Source organism: Schistocerca nitens, chromosome 8 (assembly GCF_023898315.1).
Source record: "Schistocerca nitens isolate TAMUIC-IGC-003100 chromosome 8, iqSchNite1.1, whole genome shotgun sequence".
Lineage (NCBI taxonomy): Eukaryota > Metazoa > Arthropoda > Insecta > Orthoptera > Acrididae > Schistocerca > Schistocerca nitens.
In genome coordinates, this window is record NC_064621.1 from 243,240,929 (window position 1) to 243,262,693 (window position 21,765).

At 38.3% G+C, this 21,765-nt stretch overlaps 1 protein-coding gene across 1 annotated transcript in view; it reads left to right on the top strand.

Annotated features, from left to right (window-relative positions):
* Window positions 1-21,765, top strand: part of LOC126199500 (sodium channel protein para-like) — a 391,295-nt gene that overhangs the window by 51,819 nt on the left and 317,711 nt on the right. Inside the window, exons 2-3 of the mRNA XM_049936423.1 lie at window positions 4,785-4,940; window positions 6,189-6,394. Coding sequence (XP_049792380.1) covers window positions 4,785-4,940; window positions 6,189-6,394 — 362 coding nt within the window. The remainder of the gene's footprint in view (window positions 1-4,784; window positions 4,941-6,188; window positions 6,395-21,765) is intronic.

Genomic DNA, 21,765 nt, shown 5'->3' on the forward strand with positions numbered 1-21,765 from the left:
GATTAATGAGAAAACGTGTTCAGATCTTATTGAAATGACGGCTGGCAAGCAACGAGATCACTATCACTGACACAACAGAAAGGGCAAATAAATGGATGTGGTTAATCAGTGTCAGCATTCAATTTTATCTTCTTTTTATTTACTCCGGAAAACAAACAGTGTGTTGTTACATGTAGATATTGGATGATTCATAGAGGACATATAAACTAAGGGTGATGAGCACCAAACTGGTATAAATTACTCTTGTAGTAACTCGTACTTCTTTAGTCTGGGCTACTTTAGTAAATTAATTCTGTAGTAATATACTCTTTTAGTAATTGTTGCAGAGCTCCATTTCTATTTACTTCCTTAGTTGTAATTAAAGTAGTAACACCTTTTTACGAAAGAAGTAAGCTGTATCTGCACACTGCTGGCACGTGCATTACGTACCCTCTCGGAAAATATTGATTGTCGGCAGCCATTATTGCATCACCTTTTGCATAATTTATGTTCATTGCTACGATTTTAGAAGCTAGAAAGGATTATTAAATTGAATTATTAAGATTGGAAAATCTAAATTCTATTGTACTATTAATGATAAGATCTGTGTACTACGAAAAAGATACGTGCTATTAATGGATAAATCTGTTGTTAACCCGGCCATCTACAGCCACCAACATCCATTGTTGGTTGATGACACATATTAATTTAAGTGCCAGTTTGAGATACGAGCTAGCAACAACATGGAGGTAGCCAAGAGATGTTCAAAAAGCATACCAGAAAATGAAAAAGGGCAGTTTGCTGAACTGATGAAAAAGTACATATCTACTGTTGAATCTAAAAAGCATGAGGTCAACACGCTAAAAAGGAAAAAGGATGCTTGGGAAAAAATACACGTTGAATAAAAAAGGAAAAAGGATGCTTGGGAAAAAATACACGTTGAATAAAATACAGGAGCTCTTACACAAAGATCACAAGACCAGCTTAAAGTAATTTGGAAGGACCTGAAAGCGAAAGCAAAGAAAATGAAAGCTGAATGTAATCAAGAACAATTTCAAACTGGCGGTGGAGTAGGTGAGATAAAGATCAACAATATAAGCCAAATGGTTGTTGATCTGATCCCACAAGTTTTCGAGGGGATAGCTGGAGTTCACAACAATGACCCACCTGAAGTTAATGTGATACTTACAAGCAACTTCGATGATGATAAATGCTCTGAAGGTAGCAGTGAAACTGCTGCAGGTGGAACTTTATCCCATTGTCATGAACCTCACCCTGCATTCTCTGGTAGGAGCTTATTGGAATATGTGCTCAGCAAAAGAGGTAGAGAACATGCAGTTGTAGTGAAGAACTGAGAGTTGTTGAAAAAAAGCATACGAGCTTCATTCCTTAAAAATGTGGTTAATACAAGAGGAATACAATGCAAAAATGTTATTAATAGAAAGACAAAGAGAAATCATGGAACAAGAGCATAACCTTAAAATGGAAATTTTGAATAAGTTCAAGAATGTAACGGAGCAAACTTCAGGTTCCAATTCTTCAGCCAGTGTGTTTGAGAAATTTGGGTTTTTGTTAATGAATAAGAAAATAATCATATGTATAAAACATCTTTTATTTCCTTGAAATTTTTTCAAATGGTTAATATTTTGATGTTTCTTGTATGGCATAATATTTTTGTTTATCATTTCAGCATCGGTACTAATTTTTGTTAATACCACATTCTAAATTTTATCCGAATTTGCAATATTATAAAATAAGACTTTTTTTTGAGAAGTAATCGAAACATTGTTTTACTTTGTATACTCAATTACGAAATAAAATGATAATGTTAATCCCCTACCTAAAAAGAAGAAAAAAATAACATAACTATAAAATTACATATAAATAAAATGAATCACTTTTCATTGCAGTAGTGACAATCTGGTGGCCTACTTATCCATTTAAGAAGGAAAAGTCTTTACACTATTAATTTTACTAGCAAACTAGGTACAGTTTTAATTAAGTATATTAGACCTTCTGAAAGCTTGGCCAACAGCATCTGCTTCTGGTTGAAATGCATATAGTTCAATGTCATTCAACTCCACAGCATCAGAGTGAAACACATCCCTAACTTCTATTCCAAAGTTGTGTAGAACTTCAGCAGCCATAATAACATTCCCACACTAGTTTCGTTTAAATTGCATTGTTTCAGTAAGAATCTGGAAACTTTTCTTCCAAACACCGAACTCTTGCTCTATTACACATCTTCTAGCCATGCGGGCTCTATTGCAGCGCTGTTCGGCTCCTGTGTGGGCTCGGAACACAGGCGTCATAAGATGTTTGGGCAGAGCATATCCCCTATCTACAACAAGCAACCCATCATATTGTCCATTTTCAAATTCTGCAGCAACTGTACTATTGTTCCAAATGCATGCATCATGCATGGAACGTAACCAATGGCTTACCACATTCAAAATCTTCATATTGGCATCATAGATGTTTTGTGTATTGATAGAAAAGAAATTCTTGCGATTTCTGTGTTGTTCTGCTTGTACTCCAGGAGGGCAAAGTATGGGTATATGTACACATTCTATGGCCCCTATGACATTTGAGAAGCCACCAGTTCAATAGAATTCCCTTTTGTTCTTTGATATATTTTTTTGGCTCTGTGGCATAGACACATACAATGGCTTTAAGGCAATTAAACTATTTATCACACTGTTAAAAGCTCTTCCAGCAGAAGTATGATGGAAATTAACGAGATTCCCTGCTACAATTTAATAAGTACCTGTGCAAAAGATTTGCAGTTCACTAAGAAGTTGCAGCAGAGGAGACAAAGCAGGGTTCCTGTCAGAATTATGCTGCAATAACGGCTCCAGCATACCAAGCAGCAACTCAAAAGATTCTTTACGAAACCCAAAGCGCTCTTTGAAATCACTGTCACTATACATCACGAATGAGTCTCTTCTCTGCATTACAACGCTCATTCTTGTGATATTCACCTCTTCCTCCATCTCCATATATTCTTTGTAGTCCAGGTAATCCATAGAATTCAACACTTAAAACACAGAATACAAAGATCGCACCTTGCTCTCTGCCTTTACTCCTACTACTGCCTAGGAGTAAATTTTGGCCTTATTTCCTCCTTAAGTTACTAACGTAGTAGCGTAATCTTCAATGGTGCTCTCCACCAGTAATGGAGTAAATAAATTTACTTTGGAAGTAAATGAAAAATTTACTCCTTTAGTTCAGTACTATTGAATGGAAGTCGCCAATTTCCTTCTCTTTTAGTAACTTACTACTTTAGTTTCACTTACTCGGTGGTTGGTGCTTGTCACCCTAAATACGTTAACTTATTTGAAAGGATTTATTGAAATGGGTTTTGTTAATAGTGAGTCATATGCAAATACCCTTCCTGGGTTTGCTGCTGGATAATATTTGCAAATCCCATGACTCATCAATACTACTGTTTGACATCTTCAGGTGATGGTTGTGGTAGTCGCTGTTATCACTGCTGGATGATATGACTTATGATAATTGTGCATCTTGCAGGAATGACAAGCAGCTACCACCAACTAAAGATGTTGAACAGTTGTATAAATGAAATATTGTAGGATTTGCACAATATTATCCAGTGCAGGTCTGAGAAGTGTTTTTGCAACAGATGTGTCAAGAAATCCTCAAAAGTCACAGTGAGTCATGTGTTTTCATTAAAATTTTGGGCATGTCTGAGAGAAATATTTCTTATATACTATACAAGTATTAAGTAATTCTAATTAGAAATAACTCATATTAAGAAACTGTAATTACAGCAACCAAATGATTGAGTAATAATTTGCATAAAAATTCATGAAATGTTGAAAAATACACATTGATTTATATGTAATATGAAACTTTGTTATTAAAGACTTACATTCATAAATTCATCCACTATATAGGAGCAGTGTTTGAAACAGTAGTTTTGTTTTTACTCTGCATCCTTTCTGACCAAAGTTTCACATAATGTGTGTAGCAGTACCTGTACATTATATGTGGGAAAGGAACCATAACATATTGAGAAAAGTTAGAAACCAAATTGATAGCTGATAGGTATGGTGAAAATCTAATGAAGTTACGCAACATGGTGTAAACAATGATAAAATTATTTTTAAAAAGACTTTCCTTCTGCAAGGAATTTAATTAAATAAAATCCAAGTCTGTGTGAAAGAGGCACAGTATACAGATAAAAGTCTATAGATAATGGCTGAATACTTCTGCTTTTTAATGGAGAAACTGATTTGTGAAGCAGAGCAAGTAGTCTGGTGGAAGAGTTATCAATCAGCTTAAAAGGTAATGACAAAATGTAAAAGTAAAATGAAAGAACAACAACGACATAGTAACAATCAGACTGATTGCTAACATGCGACACATATAGGCTTAGTTTAGATAGAAACTGAAAGTGTGAACACAGTAAATTTTCATTTTCTCCGAGCATGATAAAGCTTTGCACTTGCCACCACGTGTAACAATATTGTAAAGAAAAAAATGAGAGGGAAAAGGATTTGTAGAGTATGGTACAATAACTTACTTTTTATGCATCATATGTTCAAATACTATCCTTAAGAAGTCTGCTGTAGACTGTCTTGCTTATTTGCAGCCTTATGCCACATATTTGAATAGATTTTAACTACACCTGATGTGTGTGTGTTAGATTCTGAATGAAATAGACCATAGCGCATGTATACATAGTGTTTTTACATAGACCGAAAAACATCTACATTATGTTCTTGTGATGTCACAATTATTCTCTTTATATGTGTAAGTATTACTTAATACTGTGTTTTCAGGTTCGGTATGAGGACGAGGACGAAGATGAAGGGCCACAGCCAGATCCAACACTGGAGCAGGGTGCACCGCTGCCCGTTCGGCTCCAGGGAGGTTTCCCAGCAGAACTTGCCTCCACCCCTCTTGAGGATATTGATAGTTTCTACCATAACCAGCGGGTACGCAGGAAGGAATTATATTTGTTTACTGACAGCTCCTCACTTTGATGCATATTAAAAGAAGAAAACAAGAAAACATGGGGAAAAAACTGTTCTCTGTACTATGAATTTCTCTATAAAATTAATACTTTCAATCCTGGTGACGTTATAATACAAGCAATTCTCCCAGATCCCATTGATTTATGAATAGCAGATCATGTTAATGTCTAGTCAAATAGTCATTATGATTGTAGCTTTTGATTCATTACTTTTTAAACCCCAAAAAGATACAATGTCAACTGTAAGTTCTAACTCTCATTTACACCCTGAATTTGACATAATTTAAAGAGTGAGAACTGAAAAGTAGGAATGTGAGTGAAGATAAATGAAGCTATCCTGAATTGGAAAAAAAATGTTTTATATATATTCTTTGATAATTGATAGCATGAAGAATATCTTGGTGCAAAGTAAATGCAAAATAAATCATCGTATTAAAAAGTGAATGAAATTTGTACTGATAATTGGAGAATGCCATGATTATCGCCTTTAGCTATTGATAAAATCATTGTTTGAACCACCAGTTTAAGTCAGCAGATCATCATTGTGGTCTTAAAAGCTTTTACGTAATCATAAAGGCAAATATAAAATCTTGACATTGGTTAATAAAACCAGGAATTTCTCATTGTTGTCACATCATAATATAGATCACATGGAGTCGCCAATCAATAGATTACATCGTCGGTATAGAAACTGTGCCAGGCAGTATGCTCTTTCTAGTTACATCAGCATTCATCGTTTATGCTGTGGTTGGATGTATACCTCATAGAACCAAGCAACTGTGACAAATTCATGGTTTTATTATGTGACATCAGCGATTTTATATTTGTCTAATACAGTGGTGTAAATGCTTTTAAGAATCTGATGATGGTTAGCCTACTGAAATTGGTTGTTTAAATAAAGATTTTATCAGCAGCTCCAGGCAGTAATCTTAACATTTTTCAAAGATCAACAAGCTGTGGTGCATTACCTCCTGAAATATATTGGAGCTGATAAATTACTGATGTATTGCTATGGTAAGTGATTTTGAGATGTAAGAACTTTCCAAACTTATTTTTATTTTGACACAATTTTTCTTGTTTTATTACTAGCTTTGTGTTTATAGACCAAAGAATACTATAAATTTATTTCAAAATTAGATACAACAGGTATTACTTTTACTTTCACTTATAACAATTGTACTGATATAACAGTTCATTTTTCTTTTTGCAGACATTCGTAGTGGTTAGTAAAGGAAAGGATATTTTCCGATTCAGTGCAACAGATGCCTTGTGGATTCTGGATCCTTTCAATCCTATTCGAAGAGTTGCTATATATATTTTGGTTCATCCCTTATTTTCACTTTTTATCATCACAACAATTTTAACGAACTGCATCTTCATGATCATGCCTACTACACCAGTAATAGAATCAACAGAGTAAGTAATAACATAATTACTTATAGCTTTGGAGATTCCTTTTGTAGAATTTGTGTTTGTAGAAGACTAGTTTCACAGTTTTTTTTTTTATTATTTTAAATGTTTTGGTAAACTGACTGCCATTCTCAGTTAATGAAAGAAGCAATTTGTTATGAAATAGTTAAGATTAATGGAATGAAAAGAATCACTCATTACCTAAAAACAGTGTGTAGTGAATAAAATTGCTGTAAGCAGAGCAAAGGAGTCAGTCAGTGCACATTTTATTGATGGTTGACTACCTAAAACATGTTTTTGTCATATGTTTTTCATCTATATTTTACAAAACATTTTTTCTCCACTGTTTCATATTTTCTAAAATTCAGAAATACAGAAAAAAATCTGCTAGCTGTGTTAACGATGGAATTAATGTTGTCTTTTGACTGCAAATGGACCAGATTGTTGCTTTTTAAAACTGAGGACTTCAAAAAGTTCATACATTGTGCAAAACATGCATTTTTGGACTGTGACCACTAACTATGAGCCATTTGAAAATCAATGCTTTTTATCATGGTAAGTGATATTAGCATTGGAAAAAAAGTATGGAGAAAGATATCCAGCAAAGATCAGTCGATAAATGTTCATTTTTTAAATTCAGACACCTTAAACATGCTGTAATAAAAACGCATTTGTATTTATAAAACAGATATTTATATACTTGTTGTTGAAAATGACCATACCAACAAAATTGTTATTGATTTGTAAGAACGTTTATATCTACTGTTTACTAGAAACGATGGGGAAGTATTTATGCATTGTTGTAGCGCTTATTGAATTTGGAATTTTTCTCTTTTATTGTGTATTTCTCTCATGCTGCAAGACGAAACATTTCAAAGTGAAAACAAAAGTTTTATTGCAGCATCTACATACATGTGTTTGTCATTCCATCAGTTTCACTCTGATCCATGCCACTTTTTTGTCTGCCATTGTATATTCTGAAAACTTCTCTATCTAAATACTTATTTAGACCACTGAGATGTGTGAATCCATGAATATGTAGCATGATACAGCATGCTTGGAGATAATTAAAAGACAGTAAATCATCAAATGAAAAAAAAAAAGAAAAAACCGGAAGGAATCGAATATGAGAGAGAAATTGCTGCGTGAGAAAAACAGAAATGGGATATTGTTCTACGCATACATCGCCAGACATTTTAAAATAATTGTAATGCATTTGATTGTTTTACTACACCTTTATTAGGTTGACTTTTCAGAAATCCAATGTATTTCGGCAGGACACATTTATATAACAGAATGTGATTCCACTCATGCCAACTTTTGATTCTACACAAACTCTGAGAAAACAATGGCAGTTGTACTGAAGTTCTTTGTCAAACCGTAGCTTTCATATGTTCTCTGCCTTTAAACCTCCAACACTGTTTTTATCTTTTCATACAAGGTTTTGTGTCGTCGTTGCCTCTGTAGAGCGTTGTACCATAGGAAGCAAGGAGAGGACGTTGTGTGGTGGCTGGTATCCTCTCTCTACAACACAACTGCACATATTTATTAACAGGGTTCTTTATTCATAAGAACAATTAAGTTACGTATTTTTAAGCAAGTCATTGTGTACAAGCTCTTCTGTAATAGTCCACGTTAGCCTCACTGCTGGTGAAGTACAATTCCCACTATAAACACTACACTCTCATAGCTGGTGATGTGTACTGACAGACACCAACTAGAATAGTGACTATTCCATGACTGCGGCAGTCTGTGACTGACTAGGACACCGATGGGCTGGGTGACTGTAACTGACTGGGGCCTCCGGTCTGCAGTGGCAGTCGAGAGGGCGTTGCTTGCGTGTCTGTCTTTGGCATCTCTTGTGATAGACATGCTTGATTCAGCACCTTTTATCAATCGTTTTGCAACCTTTTTGCCAACAGGTGTGGTGGCAACAGCTTACGTCAGCACTCATGATACCGTATCCCCTGCTAAGCTAAGACACTGCTTACCCAACAGGTTGGTTGGTTGGTTGTTTGGGGGAAGAGACCAAACAGCGAGGTTATCGGTCTCATAGGGCTAGGGAAGGATGGGAAAGGAAGTCGACCATGCCCTTTCAAAGGAACCATCCCGGCATTTGCCTGGAGCGATTTAGGGAAATCACGGAAAACCTAAATCAGGATGGCCGGACGCGGGATTGAACCGTCGCCCTTCCGAATGCGAGTCCAGTGTGCTAACCACTGTGCCACCTCGCTCGGTACCCAACAGGTTTCTGGTTTTCTGACAAGGGAACCTCCCCATCGCACTCCCCTCAGATTTAGTTATAAGTTGGAACAGTGGATAGGCCTTGAAAAACTGAACACAGATCAATTGAGAAAACAGGAAGAAATTGTGTGGAACAATGAAAAAAATAAGCAAAATATACAAACTGAGTAGTCCATGTACAAGATAGGCAACATCAAGTAGCGTGTGAGCTCAAGAGCGCCGTGGTCCCGTGGTTATCGAGAGCCGCTGCGGAACGAGAGGTCCTTGGTTCAAGCCTTCGCTTGAGTGAAGAGATTACTTTCTTTATTGTCGAAAAGTTATGATCTGTCCGTTCATTCATTGACATCTCTGTTCACTGTAATAAGTTTAGTGTCTGTGTTTTGCAACTGCACCGCAAAGCCCTGTGATTAGTAGACGAAAGGACGTGCCTCTCCAATGGGAACCAAAAACATTTGATCGCTAGGTCATAGGTCAGCCGATTCCTCCACAGGAAAACACATCTGATATATTCTATATGACATTGGTGACGGCATGTGCATCACATGACAGGAATATGTTGTCGACCCACCTTGTACACTTGGCGAATGGGTAAAAAGATTCTTGTACCTTGTCCGATTTAGGTTTTCTTGTGGATGTGATAAGAGTTTGTCACATATACTGCAACAAATGAATGCAACAGTTTCACAGTCACACAGTTTTCCCTGTGCTCTGTTAAAACATGTGTTTTTAACATTTTCAAATTTTTCCGTGTGTATACCGTCAAATCCTGCATATGTCCAAGTAAATCTGAACATGTCCTGGAATCTTGGAGAGCGAAGTTGATTATGTGTGAGTGCCTGAACTTTGATAATTGACACACAATCACAATCATGTAAACAATACTGCTCTGTGTACCTGTGCAGCTTTGGACGGACGGACAGATAATAATTGTCTGAAAATATAAAAATAAACTTTTCACGCGAGGGAAGACTTGAACCAAGGACCTCTCGTTCCACAGCTGCTCACACTAACCACGGGACCACAGCGCTCCTGAGCTCACACTGTCCTTGATGTTGCCTATCTTGCACATGGATTACTCAGTTTGTATATTTTGCTTATTTTTTTCATAGTTCCGCACAAATTCTTCCTGTTTTCTCGATTGATCTGTGTACAGTTTTTCAAGGCCTATCCACTGTGACAACTTATAACTAAATCTGAGGTGGGGGTGCGATGGGGAGGTTCCCTTGTGAGTCACACATGTCAGCAGTATTCATTGTATTGATCTCTGTGTTACATTTAAGGTCATCATAAGATCTATCCCTACATAGAGACCTATATACACAATGTTTTCTGGAGTGATGATCATTATTCATAAAACACACCTCTCTGGAAACGTTTCACTGCCAAGAGCTAGAAGAAGAGATCTCATTCCCAAGAACAACATCATCACAGAAATTCTCTACCAGTATGTGTAATGTAGACCAGCTGATGTGTATTCAGGGACTTTCCACATGAAAAGGTATTAATAATAGTCCACTAAATTATATGACAACAAAAACAATCAATTATTGATAAAATTGTTTAACTATATAGTAAAAAATCTACTCACCAAGTGGCAGCAGAACACACACACATAAAAGACTGTTGTAATTAGCAAGCTTTCGGAGCCAGTGGCTCCTTCTTCAAGCAGAGGGGTTGAAGGGGAAGGAAGAAGGGTGAAGGAAAAGGACTGGAGAGGTCTAGGAAAAGGGATAGACTTTGGGAAAGTGACCCAGAACCATGGGTCAGGGGAGATTTACCATACGGGACGAAAAGGAAAGAGTCTTTCCTTCTCATCCCATACAGTATGACATAACTTTATAGAAACAGACCAAGGCTGGAATGTGCAAATTGGATTATAGAGGATTTTGGGTGTAATAGTTTATATTGAGGTGAAAAGATTAGTACAAGACATGGAAAGATAGACCTCAGCTTCAGACCATTCAGCGAAGATGCTATCCACATCAGGTGTTACTGGCATAGTGCTGCCTGGGTTTTCTACGCAAAATGTCTTCGACAGGGCCTTGACAGTCCCATCTGATGTCGCAGATTAACAACAAATTACATAAGGAAAATGAGAAACAGCATCAGTTGGCAATAATCAGAAAGTGTCTAGAGAAAGAGAAATTAATGTGGATTCTTTCCCAAGGTTGCGTAGGGGCCAGCAATGGTGAGAAAACAATGATACACCATCTGCTGACCCAAACACTTAAGGCAGGCCATAACAAAGTGTTCCATCTCCTGATCAGTGCCCAGCCAGAACACTTGACAGTGCACTAACAGTTTTGTACGAGAGGTCCCCCCAAAGACCATGGTGTAATAAATGGAGGACTTTCTGCCACAGAGCCACTGCATCCACTACACGAGGAGCAAACTCATCCTTTGAAAGGGGAATAATGCCATCCAAGAATCAGAGGTGATAGCACAATTGATAAAAATTCCAAAGCGCAGACGGTCAGGCCACCCATGTTGTATTGTGCGTGTGACCAGCTGGAACATCGGGCCCACCACCACACCAGAGGAAATGTGGGAACTGGTGATGGAGAAGTCATCCTCCATGTGCCTCACTTCCAAATCCACTTGAAAACAAAGTAGTTCCTCCTGGTCCTGAGGGGTGAGGGCCTTGGGGAGCCAGGACAGAACATATGTGTTCACATGTTGCAATATGCGATAAAAATTGATCTCATAATTGTACCAGGAGAAGAACAGGGCCCAACACTGAAGACAGTGAACATCCATGGCGTTGTCTGGTAAGAACGCTGATGGGCTAAATGGGGAAACTCAGGGTTTATGGTTGATATTTAAATGAAGTTTTACTACACACAAAACTTTTTTAAGACATAGGAGGAAGAGCCTCTATTTCCACCTGAGAATAATATTGCTAAGGTGAAGTGAGAGTTTTTTATGCTAAAGCAATTGGCTGTTTGGAGCCATCTGAATGGTGAAGGGCCTAGATCACTCCCACATCATACGATGTACTGGAATGCTTCCATGGGTAGGACCAGATGCTTGCCAGGTTGAAATGTTGTAAGGAATGGTGCAGAGGGAAGACTCTCCTTAAGCTGCACAAAATCACACTCACATGTTGCAGACCAAATAAAAGTAGCACTTTTTCAAATCAATACATGCAAGAAGTGGGCAATAGTAACTGCACTGGGAATACATGTCCAGCTGAACAGTAATCAAAGAATGGAGACTACGTAGTTGATACTCCATGTTAGCACCTGTCACAATGATATTATCGAGGTAGTTAATGCAACTTGGAACAACAGTCATAACATGTTCTAAAAAGCGTTAGAAGATTGCAGGCACACTAGTGATCCCAAACATCAGCCATTGCTCCGTGTTGCCGAACTGTGTTGCTGCGGGCAAAAGTCATGTTCATTTGCCTTCGGTAGATCAGTTATACATTCAAATCTGTGAGGGAATAATACATTTTAAAACAGATTTCAATCATTCGTCTACATGAGAGAAATCTTACTTGTGAGTGTTGAGGTTGTGCTCCACAGCAATTGCCTGTGTGACGTTGGAAGGCAATAATAGCTGATACAGCTGTGTGAAGACATCATGAACAATTGTTCTCAAAATGACAGCTGCCTAACGACAAGATCATCAGAAACAGTTGCAGTAATTGCCATTTATTGCGATTTTGGCTGTATTATAAATAAAACATTACAAAATAAACTTAAAACCAAAATCATTATATTTGTTTTACAACTGCTTCTACTCCATACTATTTTTTGAATGTGTATAATGCATGTACGTGCGTGTGTTTCACTGCTGTTCAATGTAAATCACTATGCGTAAAAAAGAATTACTGGTAGCAAAAGCTAGTGCAAAAGGCTATCATAAAAATTGTCAGTATGTTATTATATTTTTTGGTGTCAACAGGCATTGTGAGTTTAAACTAACTCGTTCGACATTACAGTGGCAGAACACATTTATGATCCCTCAAACACGCTAACAATTAACCATCTTCAGTGAATAACTCGACAAAATGCTGACTGATAAAGTCGAAAACGACTGATATCTTGACACGTAACACTCCCTTTCATTAAAAAGGCATTTTCCAATTTGTGCAATGAAAATGACAGGGGTCGAAATACTGGATTTTTTGACAAATTTATCCATTTGCATTCTCGCAAGTAATACAACAGGCTGGGGAAATCTTAACTTCTCCTTGGGTAATGTGTTGAACATTATAGTCTCAATACTTCACAGGCTACATATTCCTCATCATTAAAAGCTAGGAAGTTCTCATGTACAGTGTATGCAACTGATATGTTGACAAAAACGTTTTTAAGCCGTGAGTCTTTAAAATCAAGAAAGATCATTACTTTATTTTGTTTCAAAGTCTACATTGTAGTACTATCAGCTATCTGAGTGCATGTCCGAACCATCTGATTGTAAATTTAGGATGATATGTTCAAGGCTTTTATCCATCTTCACCTCCCTGTGAAAGTCTTATTTCTGAAACTTTTCAGCGTGACACACAGTGTGACACGCTGAAGGGGGATACTGTCTATTGCTTCATGCACAAGCCTTCCAGTGTCTGTTATCTTGAAAGTTTTTTTTCCCCCCACATAGCTTATAACCTGTGCGCAAATTAATTCTATTGGATTATGCTGACAGTAATATATGAGTAAACACAAAACTTTGTGACCACATTCACATGCAAGAAAGTCAAATTTGTTTATTCTGTTGCGTGACTTTTATAAAGTAACGAGCTGCAGGAGTTCAGCATGAGTTTGGCTTGTATTGTACGGAATATTTTTATTTTTCAGCCAGATCACAATATTCCCTTTCCTGATGCTCATACTTGGTCATTTCTCTGTAACAGTTGAATGATAACTGGCACAGTAATTACAGTGGTCGACTTCGAAACGAAGTATGGCAAGATTTGTTCAGTGAACTACTTCTTGAAAGTGACAGCATTCATTTCCGAATCATAGTCACTACTGTTTTCCTTACATTTAAATACAATTTTACTCTCAGGAACCAAATCAGAAAAATAGCCAGCATGAAGAATAAGTATCTGAAAACCTTTTCCTAAGGGAACTTTAAAACCGCCAGTAACATCAATCCTTTTCATGGAATGTTTCTAATTCATCCATGTTTCATCAAGGTAATACACTGTAGAACTACCTCCTCCTCTTGTATCATGCATCTTTATAACAGATGTGCTTCATGCTGCTTCTACGTCACTTCTTTCAATTAAAAACTCTCTTCTAAACATGATTAAAACCATTGTATTTTAAAATTCTTTACATTGACGAAGCACTACCTTTGAAGCCAATTTGCTCAGGCATAATTGTAACAAGTTTTTGTGATGTTGGGTATTACCTTCTTATATACATTTCAAACGCAGAGCACTTTAAAATATCATTGTCAAAACCATGTATTTGTGCTACAGGTATCTTGCGATTTCGATGATTTTTCACGTGACATGAAAACAAATTTTCCTGACGTTTCTACAGCTCCGACGCTTCACGCTTTTGTTTGCTATTCTCTGAACAATTCTCTTGCTGACACATTCTTCTGCAGTTCGTTCTTGAGTCTTCAAAATGTCAAAAATAGAAGTATCGCTTTCAGATTCACATTTGAAAAAGTTATAAATAAGACACATAAACCTCCTCAACTGGTTGTGAAGCATCTGCATCTACATGATTACTCTGCAATTCCCAATTAAGTGCCTGACAGAGTGTTCATAGAACCACTTTGAAGCTATTTCTCTACTGTTCCCCTCTTGAGCAGCGTGCAGCAAACATGTACACTTTTATCTTCCCTTGCGAGCTCTAATTTCTCTTATTTTATTATGACGAACATTCCTCCCTATGTAGGTGGGAGCCAACAAAGTATGTTCACACTCTCAGGAGAAAGTTGGCGACTGAAATTTCATGAGAAAATCTAGCCACAATGAAAAACACCTTTGTTTTGATGATTGCCACCCAAATTCGCACATCATATGCATGGCAGTCTCTTCCCTATTTCCCAAAAATACAAAACAAGCTGCCCTTCTTTGAACTTTTTCAATCAATTCTATCTGCTGTGGATCCCACACCTGACAGCTACACTCCAGAAGAGGGCGGAAAAGCATAGTATAAGTAGTCTCTTTAGTAGACCTGTTGCATTTTCTAAGTGTTGTACAAATAAATCTTTGGTTTGCTTTTCACACAACATTATTTATGCGATATTTGCATTTTAAGTTATTTGTAATTGTAATCTCTAAGTATTTAGTTGAATTTATAGCCTTTAGAATCTTGTTTTTTGTCCTGTAAACTGAATTTAGCAGATTCCTTTTACTACTCGTGTGGATGACTTCAGACTTTTCATTGTTTAGAGTCAACTGCCACTTTTATTACCATATAGATATCTTGTTTAAGTCATTTTCTAATGTGTTTTAATCTCTGATGACTTTATAAGATGGTAAATCGCAACATAATTTGCAAACAGTCTAAGAGGGATGCTCAGAATGGCTCCTAAATCATTTATTAGGTCAGGAACAGAGGAGTGCCTGTAACACTTCATTGAAAACGCCAGATACCACTTCTGTCTTACTTGATGATTTTCCATCGATTACTACTTGTATCAGATAGATTATATAATGGTAAGACAGAGATTTAGGAACCAGGTTTTAAATTGTAAGACATTTCCAGGGGCAGATGTGGACTCTGACCACAATCTATTGGTTATGACCTGTAGATTAAAACTGAAGAAACTGCAAAAAGGTGGGAATTTAAGGAGATGGGACCTGGATAAACTGAAAGAACCAGAGGTTGTACAGAGTTTCAGGGAGAGCATAAGGGAACAATTGACAGGAATGGGGGGAAGAAATACAGTAGAAGAAGAATGGGTAGCTTTGAGGGATGAAGTAGTGAAGGCAGCAGAGGATCAAATAGGTAAAAAGACGAGGGATAGTAGAAATCCTTGGGTAACAGAAGAAATATTGAATTTAATTGATGAAAGGAGAAAATATAAAAATGCAGTAAATGAAGCAGGCAAAAAGGAATACAAACGTCTCAAAAATGAGATCGACAGGAAGTGCAAAATGGCTAAGCAGGGATGGCTAGAGGACAAATGTAAGGATGTAGAGGCTTATCTCACTAGGGGTAAGATAGATACTGCCTACAGGAAAATTAAAGAGACCTTTGGAGATAAGAGAACCACTTGTATGAATATCAAGAGCTCAGATGGAAACCCAGTTCTAAGCAAAGAAGGGAAAGCAGAAAGGTGGAAGGAGTATATAGAGGGTCTATACAAGGGCGATGTACTTGAGGACAATTTTATGGAAATGGAAGAGGATGTAGATGGAGATGAAATGGGAGATACGATACTGCGTGAAGAGTTTGACAGAGCACTGAAAGACCTGAATCGAAACAAGGCCCCCGGAGTAGACAACATTCCATTGGAACTACTGGTGGCCTTGGGAGAGCCAGTCCTGACAAAACTCTACCATCTGGTGAGCAAGATGTATGAAACAGGCGAAATACCCTCAGACTTCAAGAAGAATATAATAATTCCAATCCCAAAGAAAGCAGGTGTTGACAAATGTGAAAATTACCGAACTATCAGTTTAATAAGCCACGGCTGCAAAATACTAATGTGAATTCTTTACAGACGAATGGAAAAACTAGTAGAAGCTGACCTTGGGGAAGATCAGTTTGGATTCCGTAGAAATACTGGAACACGTGAGGCAATACTGACCTTACGACTTATCTTAGAAGAAAGATTAAGGAAAGGCAAACCTACGTTTCTAGCATTTGTAGACTTAGAGAAAGCTTTTGACAATGTTAACTGGAATACTCTCTTTCAAATTCTAAAGGTGGCAGGGGTAAAATACAGGGAGCAAAAGGCTATTTACAATTTGTACAGAAACCAGATGGCAGTTATAAGAGTCGAGGGAAATGAAAGGGAAGCAGTGGTTGGGAAGGGAATAAGACAGGGTTGTAGCCTCTCCCCGATGTTATTCAATCTGTATATTGAGCAAGCAGTAAACGAAACAAAAGAAAAATTCAGAGTAGGTATTAAAATCCATGGAGAAGAAATAAAAACTTTGAGGTTTACCGATGACATTGTAATTCTGTCAGAGACAGCAAAGGACTTGGAAGAGCAGTTGAATGGAATGGATGGTGTCTTGAAGGGAGGATATAAGATGAACATCAACAAAAGCAAAATGAGGATAATGGAATGTAGTCGAATTAAGTCGGGTGATGTTGAGGGTATTAGATTAGGAAATGAAACGCTTAAAGTAGTAAAGGAGTTTTGCTATTTGGGGAGCAAAATAACTGATGATGGTCGAAGTAGAGAGGATATAAAATGTAGACTGGCAATGTCAAGGAAAGCGTTTCTGAAGAAGAGAAATTTGTTAACATCGAGTATAGATTTAAGTGTCAGGAAGTCATTTCTGAAAGTATTTGTATGGAGTGTAGCCATGTATGGAAGTGAAACATGGACGGTAAATAGTTTGGACAAGAAGAGAATAGAAGCTTTTGAAATGTGGTGCTACAGAAGAATGCTGAAGATTAGATGGGTAGATCACATAACTAATGAGGAGGTACTGAACAGGATTGGGGAGAAGAGGATTTTGTGGTACAACTTGACCAGAAGAAGGGATTGGTTGGTAGGACATGTTCTGAGGCATCAAGGGATCACCAATTTAGTATTGGAGGGCAGCGTGGAGGGTAAAAATCGTAGGGGGAGACCAAGAGATGAATACACTAAGCAGATTCAGAAGGATGTAGGTTGCAGTAGGTACTGGGAGATGAAGAAGCTTGCACAGGATAGAGTAGCATGGAGAGCTGTATCAAACCAGTCTCAGGACTGAAGACCACAACAACAACAACAACTACTTGTAGTGATCTTTCTGAGAGGAAATCACGAAACCAGTCGCGTGACTAACATGATACTTCATAGGCACGGACTTTAATTAAAGTTGCTTGTGAGGAACTTAACGTTTATTGCCGTCACATGAAATTTCCATTTAAAGATCGCTCTAAATCATTTACAGATACACATTCTCAGCTATACTGCTATAAGAAAGTAACATCGACATCTGAGTGAATAATTCAGTCGCTCTGTGAATAAAACTGCATTGTTGCAAAATACGGCAACAGTGCCGCAGGAGGGAGAGAGACTCTCGCAGCCCAGTTTATTACTCGTGGCTAGCTGCTCAGAAAGAGAATGAATCTTATTGGCTACTAACAGTTGATGGTGGGGGTTGCGCAGAATGGCTGAAAATAGGGCTGCGTTCCAACATTACGTGAGCTATAGTAGAGGCTAAAAGGTGAATTAACCACAAGCAACTGTTTTAATGCCTCATCCAATGGAATCTGAAGGTAGGCTTCAGCCAAGTCAATTTTTGAACAGAATTGGCACCTAGTCAGCATTGTGAGCAACTCCTCCATTGAGGCAATGGGTAAGTGTATATGACTGCCTGTGCATTAATATTGACCTTGAAGTCGCCACAGAGCTGAAGCTGATTGGAAAACTTCTTTTTGGTCACTAAGGGTGTAGCCCTTTCACTTGACTAAATTGGTCTAATCACTCCCAGTGATCGTATGTGATCCAGATCCTTCTTAATGTGATTGTGTAAAGCTACTGCTCTGTAACTACTGAAAAGCTGATGTAATTTTTTGCAACCATATATTAGTCTTACAGATAGATTTAAGTGTTAGGAAGTCTTTTCTTAAGGTATTTGTCTGGAGTGTAGCAATGTGTGGAAGTGAAGTGTGGTGGATAAATAATTTAGACAAGAAGAGAATAGAGGCTTTTGAAATGTGGTGCTACAGAAGAATGCTGAAGATTAGATGGGTAGGTTGTATAACTAATGAGGAGGTTGTTGTTGTTGTGGTCTTCAGTCCTGAGACTGGTTTGATGCAGCCCTCCATGCTACTCTTATCCTTTGCAATCTTCTTCATTTCCCAGTACCTACTGCAACCTACATCCTTCTGAATCTGCTTAGTGTATTGATCTCTTGGTCTCCCTCTACGATTTTTACCCTCCACGCTGCCCTCCAATGCTAAATTTGTGATCCCTTGATGCCTCAGAACATGTCCTACCAACCGATCCCTTCTTCTAGTCAAGTTGTGCCACAAACTTCTCTTCTCCCCAATCCTATTCAATACCTCCTCATTAGTTACGTGATCTACCCACCTTATCTTCAGCATTCTTCTGTAGCACCACATTTCAAAAGCTTCTATTCTCTTCTTGTCCAAACTTTTTATCGTCCATGTTTAACTTCCATACATGGCTACACACCATACAAATACTTTCAGAAACGACTTCCTGACACTTAAATCTATACTTGATGTTAATAAATTTCTCTTCTTCAGAAACGCTTTCCTTGACATTGCCAGTCTACATTTTATATCCTCTCTACTTCGACCATCATCAGTTATTTTGCTCCCCAAATAGCAAAACTCCTTTACTACTTTAAGTGTCTCATTTCCTAATCTAATTCCCTCAGCATCATCCGACTTAATTTGACTACATTCCATTATCCTCATTTTGCTTTTGTTGATGTTCATCTTATATCCTCCCTTCAAGACACCATCCATTCCATTCAACTGCTCTTCCAAGTCCTTTGCTGTCTCTGACAGAGTTACAATGTCATCGGCGAACCTCAAAGTTTTTATTTCTTCTCCATAGGTTTTAATTCCTACTCCGAATTTTTCTTTTGTTTCGTTTACTGCTTGCTCAATATACAGATTGAATAACGTCGGGGATAGGCTACAGTCCTCTCTCACTCCCTTCCCAACCACTGCTTCCCTTTCATGTCACTCGACTCTTGTAACTACCATCTGGTTTCTGTACAAATTGTAAATAGCATTTCGCTCCCTGTATTTTACCCCTGCCATCTTCAGAATTTGAAATAGAGTATTCCAGTCAACATTATCAAAAGCTTTCTCTAAGTCTGCAAATGCTAGAAACTTAGGTTTGCCTTTCCTTAATCTATCTTCTAAGATAAGTCGTAGGGTCAGTATTGCCTCATGTGTTCGAATATTTCTACGGAATCCAAACTGATCTTCCCCGAGGTCGGCTTCTACCAGTTTTTACATTCGTCTGTAAAGAATTCGTGTTAGCATTTATTTATTTAGTTAGTATTTATGAGGAGATACTGAATGGAATTGGAGAGACAAGAAACTTGGGGCACAACTTGACTAGAAGAAGGGGTCAGTTGATAGGACACATTCCAAGACATTGAGAGATTGAGAGATCACCAATTTGGTATTGGAGGGAAGTGTGTGTGTGTGTGTGTGGGTGGGGGGGGGGGGGGGAGTACAAATCTTAGAGGAAGACTAAGAGATGAATACAATAAGCAGATTCAGAAGGATGTAGATTGCAGTAATTATTCAGAGATGAAGAGGCTTACACAGGATGGAGTAGCTTGGAAAGCTGCATGAAACCATTCTTCGGACTGAAGACCACAACAACAACAAGGAAGCAACATATCAATCTGACCCCCATTTGATACAGCTCTGATGTGGTTGCACCTATGATACATGAAGTAACCTGCTGCTTACTGAACTTACTGCCCACACCAAATGTAAGTCGACTCACTATGGCAAGTGTAGTGCATGTTGCTATCCAAATGGAGTGCCCACAACTACCTGAGACAGCCTGGTCACCAATTGCCATCTCCAGAATCGAAATGTGCACACAACACTACACCAGTGACACCTGACATGGGTAACGTCTTTACAAGTGCATTTATGGGCCTCCAGGCCCCCAGTTCTTAAATGTGTTCAAGGCATATAAACTACTTTCTCTGTACTCTTATTGATGTCACTCCACGAGCTAATAAATTGTATCTCTGATGTTTTCCCATGTGTTTTTGGTTAAAACACAAATGGTAATGTCATGGTTAGAATTTTTGTGTGTTTTGGATTTTTGTGGTTTTTCTGCCATTTGGCTCTTCCTTGAGGGTTTGCTGCAGTCACTTCTGCAATGACAGTAGTGCATACATTCATGATGGCATGATTGTTGGCTATGTTGACCCAGGCTCAGCTGACAGTTGTTTACACGCCATGATCCCCCACACCCTCTTCCATCCCTGATGATGAATCCTGGAAGATTGGGACACTTAAGAAAAGCAGCTTTGCCAATATTTCATAACACTTTTCTTATTGTGGATACTTCTTCATATGTATTACTTGCTGTGCCAGTTAGCTCCTCTGCAAGAACCAGTGTCACTTTCTTTTCATAATATGTGTAGTTTGCTGTTCTGCTATCACCACAAGCATGCACATGTGATCACTGTGTACTTTGAATTCTACCAATGTCGCAAATAGCTGCAACAGTCATTTTGAACTTTGTTGGTGAAGGTTCATGTCCTCAGCTGTAAGTACCGGATCATCAAAGCTAAGTCTCAGTCTTAAGTGGATACCATGGTCAGAGGTGCAATCATCTGTTCGGCCCCAGATAAGGAGGTGCATCAACTTGCCCTTTATTATGAGGATCCTACATTAGAAGAGGTTTTGAGTACTGCCCAGTCATTTGAGGTCTTCTGCACTGCGGGCCACCAGTTGCAGTCTTGGAGTGATGTAGCCATTGTTTACAGTATGCAACCCTGACATTTGGAGCCAAGGACATGGGGGAAGAGAGGGTAGCTGCAGTACAAACAAATCAACAGGGCCAATGCAGACAAACATCTCATTGGCAGCAGGAACAGCAAATGCCACCTCCTTTGTGCCCCGCTTGTACTGTACAGCATGAGTGGGCAGCCCGTCCCAAGCTGTGAGCCTCTTGCTGTATATGAAAAGTCAATCTATAACTACTTCCTCCCCCCCCCCCCCCCCCCCACACACACACACACCATCACTTCCAGGAGCCATTGCAGGAATCAGTGGACACTGATATTCATACTGCTTTATTGTTGTGCTCACCATTGTCTGCAGGCCAGAAAAAACTTTCATTGAAGGGTGGTTGATGGATAAGCTATTAATCCTACAAATTGACACGGGAGCTGCAGTGTCCCTACTTAACCCATAGATGTACTGCAGGCTAAGATGTCCACAATTGGCATGCGTCTAGTATCGTTCGGTAAGCTGTAATAAATAGCAGATTCCTTTTCTCAGCCAATTCATGGCCAGCACAGTTTACAAGTCAACTGGCTG